Genomic DNA, 5,287 nt, shown 5'->3' on the forward strand with positions numbered 1-5,287 from the left:
AAAAAGGAAGGGGTGGGGGAAAACGACTTCCGCCATCCCCCCAACCCCCGTTCACCCCCGTTCCTGCTGTCCATGGCGTGTAGAATGGTCTTCGTTTCTGCCGTGGTGCAGAACTCCCCCACCCCGTTGTAGTAAATAAAAGGAAAAACAAATACCGTCTAAATAAACCGTATGTAACTAAAACCCATACAGCAACAGAAAAACCCTAAACCGAATTCATGCATGTATGCAGTGGGAAAGAAAGGAAAACAGGGGAGAGATAAAAAAGAAAAACGGGGCGAAAGTGAAAGCTAAAACACAAAGTGTGAGGCGGTAAAAAATATTAAATGTTATTTATTTATTGATATTTATGTAAAAAAAGAAGAGTAAAAATGAAAAAAACAAAACAAAAAGAAAACAAACAAACAAACCAAAAGACAAAACCCTTGCGAAACACACGTACAGAAAAACACATACACACACACACATAAATACCACTACTGATAGGGGAAATTGACTGAGTGTCTGTGTTGAACACGGTGGGAAAATCGGGATGGATTATATAGGAAAATAGTCGTAAAAAATCAGTGAAAAAATGAAAGAAACAAAAAAATAAGGCAATGCTTGAAGTAATAGAGAAAAATCGAATACACTCATCAAAACACACTGCTAACACTGGACAACAAAAGGAATTGTGAGAGAGAGCGAGGTAATAAAGCATACAACAAAAGGCAAACATCACTGTAAACGCAACCAGATACACACACACTTACAAACAAAAACACCACATAACAGTCGTATATACATTATGCCGAGATCCCATCCATGAAAGGACACGCTCACCAAAACGGGAACGAATGTTGTAAGGAATCTTATCATAAACAGACTAATAAACAAATAATGACAAACAAACAATGAATGTAAAGCTACTTTGTGTATTGGGTAGTTGATTTTTTCATTGCAATACTTCAAAGAATGCTACATTTGTTCGTGCACACAACTACTTGGTAAAGGTTTGTATTATGGATTAAACTTTACTTTAAACCAGACATGTCAAACATACGGCTGACGAAGGCATTGGGAGAAACTCGGCTGGAGTCGGAATGCGCCAGAAATCAAAAGACATCGATTAAGTGGTGCCTCTTGATGCCGCTAGCGTTTTACATCGTTTTGATTAGTGTTTCGGGTTGAAGAGTTGAGATTGATCTAGCGATAGAAGCCTTTCCCTTCTGGTATCCAGACAGAAAAATGTCAAGTGTGGTCTAATGAGGTTAATGAGTCGGCCGAACTCTCCATGATTCAAGTCTTTTTGAAACGTTTATTGCACAATTTTTGCACGATACAAGTTTTCGTGAAAAAAATGTACTCGACTGGCGTATGGTTATTTAAGATGGAAAAGGTTATCAAACAAACACTGTGAGGCTCCTGATACGGCACCCTGGACAATTACGAAATTCGGAAAAGATTTATGAATCCACGATTTCGCTGATGATAACCCGCACTCAACTATGGTACAGGGAAATGATCGAATTATCAGCATTTAATCATCGTACGTCATTGACTGACAATATATCACTGGTTTATTTTTTATTTGACAAAAACCTTGAACTTTCATCATTGAAAATGCAGCGTTGTGGGGAATAATTCACAGTATTCGAAGTAATCCATAGTCGGAGTAGATAAGAAAAAAATCGAATCAATAGCATTTTGTAATCGTACGACATTGACCGACAGAATAAAACAGTTTTTAAAACATTTACAAAAACCTTGAAGGCACAACATTCAAAATCTGATGAATTCTTCATAAAATTTAAAGTATATCGATATACGAGTTCCATATACAGTAGTTTTCCCGAGTATAATACGCCAGAGAAATTCGCGTAACTCGAATCCCCTTTAAAATATCGTTTATTTTTAGTATTTCAATGAACGATTTCTTCATTTCACGATACGAAGCACATTAGTAATTAATAATAAATAGTTTCACATTTATTTCTACAATTAGAGTAAATTTGTACCAAAATTAATGTTTATGATATGAAAAAATTACGCATTTTTGGATAAATTAGAAATTTGACAAAAATAGAATTCAATTCAATTCCGTATTCTCAATTCAATTCGTAATTCTCGAATTCGTGTAACTCGAGTGTTCCGTAATACGGAAAATTACTGTACTTATGACGACTTGCAATTCGGCCCGCAAGAACTATTCTTGCAAACCAGCTCACGACCCTAAGTGAGTTCGACTACGCTGCTTAAAACTTGTAATTATTATTATTATTTTTTTTTATTATTATCATCATCATCATCATCATTTTATTATTATTATTATGTTTATTTACTTGATTCATTGTTCAACTATATTGTTTGTTATAACTTTTGTTATTTTGTAAGGAATGTCTTCTGTTTTTTGTAAGGAATAATTACATTTTTCCATTTTGGGGATTGTTCTACTCACAGAATAAATTGACCTGCTCATCTATTAAATTTACAATACACTTTTTAAACTGCATTTGCTTTAGTGTGTAATAATGCGAAATTGTTTGGCCATGTTGCGAAGTGCTGTTGAAATTCCTAGCCGTATTTTTAACAAGCCTTTTCTATGACTCACCATTCTAAGCATTCATCCCTCAACATTCTAAGCGAAATTATCATCAAATTTTGTTTTGTTCTTGGTTTATCCCAGTGTGGAGTGTTCGGCCGTTCTACTTAAACCTGCTTATAAAAAAAACGCCACAATCTCCGATATCATCGGCTTCCCCGACGATGACATCTCATGGATAATGTAGCACCTTGCCTCGTTCTAAACAAGTTTTCGTTGGACGGTAATCCCCGTTCGAACAACGTACGAAGGAAGAGGTAAAGAGTGAAAGAATAACTGACCTAGACTGTACGGAAAGCCGCTGCCTGCAGAATGGAGGCACGCTGCGTGTAAAAATGAGGCTATGGATAAAAAGTCGTCGGTATTGGACGATGTTGGTTTAGTCGTTTGCAAGCAGCGCGAGGAATTCCAGCTGGCGCAATGCAGTTCATTCGCTGGTGGATGGAGCCGGAGATTGAAGATGGCGATCGGTCAAGTGGCGTGCTCAGTGGCAAGCAATCGGACACATGGATCCCCCCGTTTGAGAAGGTATGTGTCAGTTTTAAAGGAGGCCTGAGCCCATTAACCCAATTCTTGCTATTCCAGAAACATTCTGTAGAGCACGACTTCCACACAATACGCGCCCTCACCTTGGCGAAAGGGACACTCTTCGAGGATCCCGATTTTCCGGCCAACAGTTTCTCCATCTACCAATCGAATCCACCACAAACTGGAGTGCGTCACATCGAATGGAAACGGCCGGGAGAAATCGTCGACAAGCCCAAATTCGTCACGGATGGTTATTCCCGGTTCGACGTGCGACAGGGCATTGTGGGTAACTGTTGGTTCATATCGTCCTGTGCCACTCTCACCTCCCATCCGGAACTTTTCGAGCGCGTAGTGCCCAAAGACAATGGACAGTTTGAGGATCCCAGCTATGCCGGGTTGTTTCACTTTTACTTCTGGAAATATGGCGAGTGGGTGGAGGTTATAGTGGACGATCGGCTTCCGGTGAACGAACACAACGTGCTGCTCTTCATAAGCTCCTCCGTGGAGCACGAATTCTGGGGTGCATTGTTGGAGAAAGCGTACGCAAAGCTGCACGGTTCGTACGAGGCCCTAGACGGTGGAACGGGTCGTGAAGGTATGGTCGATCTTACCGGTGGCATTACCGAGCACTACCCACTGAACGGCACCGAACCGGTCGATCTGTTCGACCGGGTGGAACGGAATCTGGCCCGCAACGCGTTGCTAACAGCCGGCATTAATAGCGACGAGGATGGAAGGTTGGCATCGGTCAGCTTGGTACCGTCGCACGAGTACTCGGTGACGAAGGTGACGCGGCTGGACGCGAAGCGCCACATGCTGGACTTTGGCGATGGAATGACCGGTGACGTAAGGTTAATTTGTGTCCGCAATCCCTGGGGCCGGGGAGAGTGGAGCGGCGCCTGGGGCGATAACTCCCTCGAGTGGATAATGGTGAACGATGAGAAGATGGCGGAATTGAACATCGTGCGGGAGGACGGCGAGTTTTGGATGATTTTTGAAGACTTTGTGGAATACTTTGATGATATCAGTGTGTGCTATCAGTGTCCGGGTGATATGAGTGAGGAGTTGAAAACACAATACCCGTGGGAAATGATGATCCAGGAGGGAGAGTGGAAGCGGGACAGTACGGCGGGTGGATCGGACATGCAGAGCTTCTGGAGGAATCCTCAATATCTGCTCAAACTCGGTGGGAATTGTTGGGAGGAAGATCCAAACGGTGTGCGCAGCTTAAGCCTCACGATAGGATTAATGCAGAAGCATCATCGTGCTACAGGGACAAACTTCTTGTCGATGCGAGTACTTGTTTATCCCATACCAGACCATGTAGCTATCAATCATCGGTCCTTACCGAGCACGTTCTTCGACAATGTTGTCCCAGTAGAAGCGGAAGCGGACTTCCAGACGGCGCGCGAAATTGTGACCCGATACACACTACCACCCGGAAGGTACGTCATAGTACCGCACACCTGGAAACCACACCAGGAGGCAGCGTTCTTGCTACGCATGTTTGCCGAAGGACACCTCGACAAGGTGTGTTACTGTGCGGGTGATATGATAAGGTAAGGTAATGCATTGCAAGCCATCGGTTGAAACACACTAAATGACATCAACTCGATTGGTAGAAAGAGCAGCTTGAAGAGGGAATGGAAATTACTTTTCGTACGACGAAAAATGTAACACCCGAACAGATCTCCCACGCGTCGAACTTTACACTAAAATAAAGGTATTTTTACACTGTTAACATCTGTTTAACATCTTCAGAGCGATGGAAAGGTAAAGAAAGAAAGCAACTTACCAAGCAGGAATGCGGTGTATTACACCGTTGTAGTTCGAAATAGTTTTGCCAACATACATCATCCCGTAGGGAGTGTCGCGCGTTGAAGGTTAAAAACCGGTTCACGGACACAGGAAATTTGGACCCTGTCCACGGTTGTGAGGATGAGCAATTGGGAAAGAACACGTTTGGTTCTGTGACGTTTGGGAATTCCTCGTACAAAAGTGTTTCTGATCCGCTGTTCCGAAGATCACTTTTGCGTGTTGTGTGGGCGTGGGTAGACAAGCCTTGACGATACAGGTTGACAACATAAAAATTTACATACTGGATGAAAAAAAAACCCTCCTATCGGCAGAGTTAAACACGTGTTGGTAGCATTTCCCCGTTGATGTGGGTGCAATAGT

At 42.3% G+C, this 5,287-nt stretch overlaps 1 protein-coding gene across 1 annotated transcript; it reads left to right on the forward strand.

The window, feature by feature from the left end:
- The first annotated feature begins 3,001 nt into the window (after positions 1-3,001).
- Positions 3,002-4,672, forward strand: LOC128718465 (calpain-A-like). Its single transcript, XM_053812087.1, has 2 exons — positions 3,002-3,109; positions 3,167-4,672. Exons 1-2 carry the CDS (start codon positions 3,002-3,004, stop codon positions 4,670-4,672), a joined length of 1,614 nt encoding a protein of 537 aa, XP_053668062.1.
- Positions 4,673-5,287: the final 615 nt, after the last annotated feature.

Source organism: Anopheles marshallii, chromosome 2 (assembly GCF_943734725.1).
Source record: "Anopheles marshallii chromosome 2, idAnoMarsDA_429_01, whole genome shotgun sequence".
Classification (NCBI taxonomy): domain Eukaryota; kingdom Metazoa; phylum Arthropoda; class Insecta; order Diptera; family Culicidae; genus Anopheles; species Anopheles marshallii.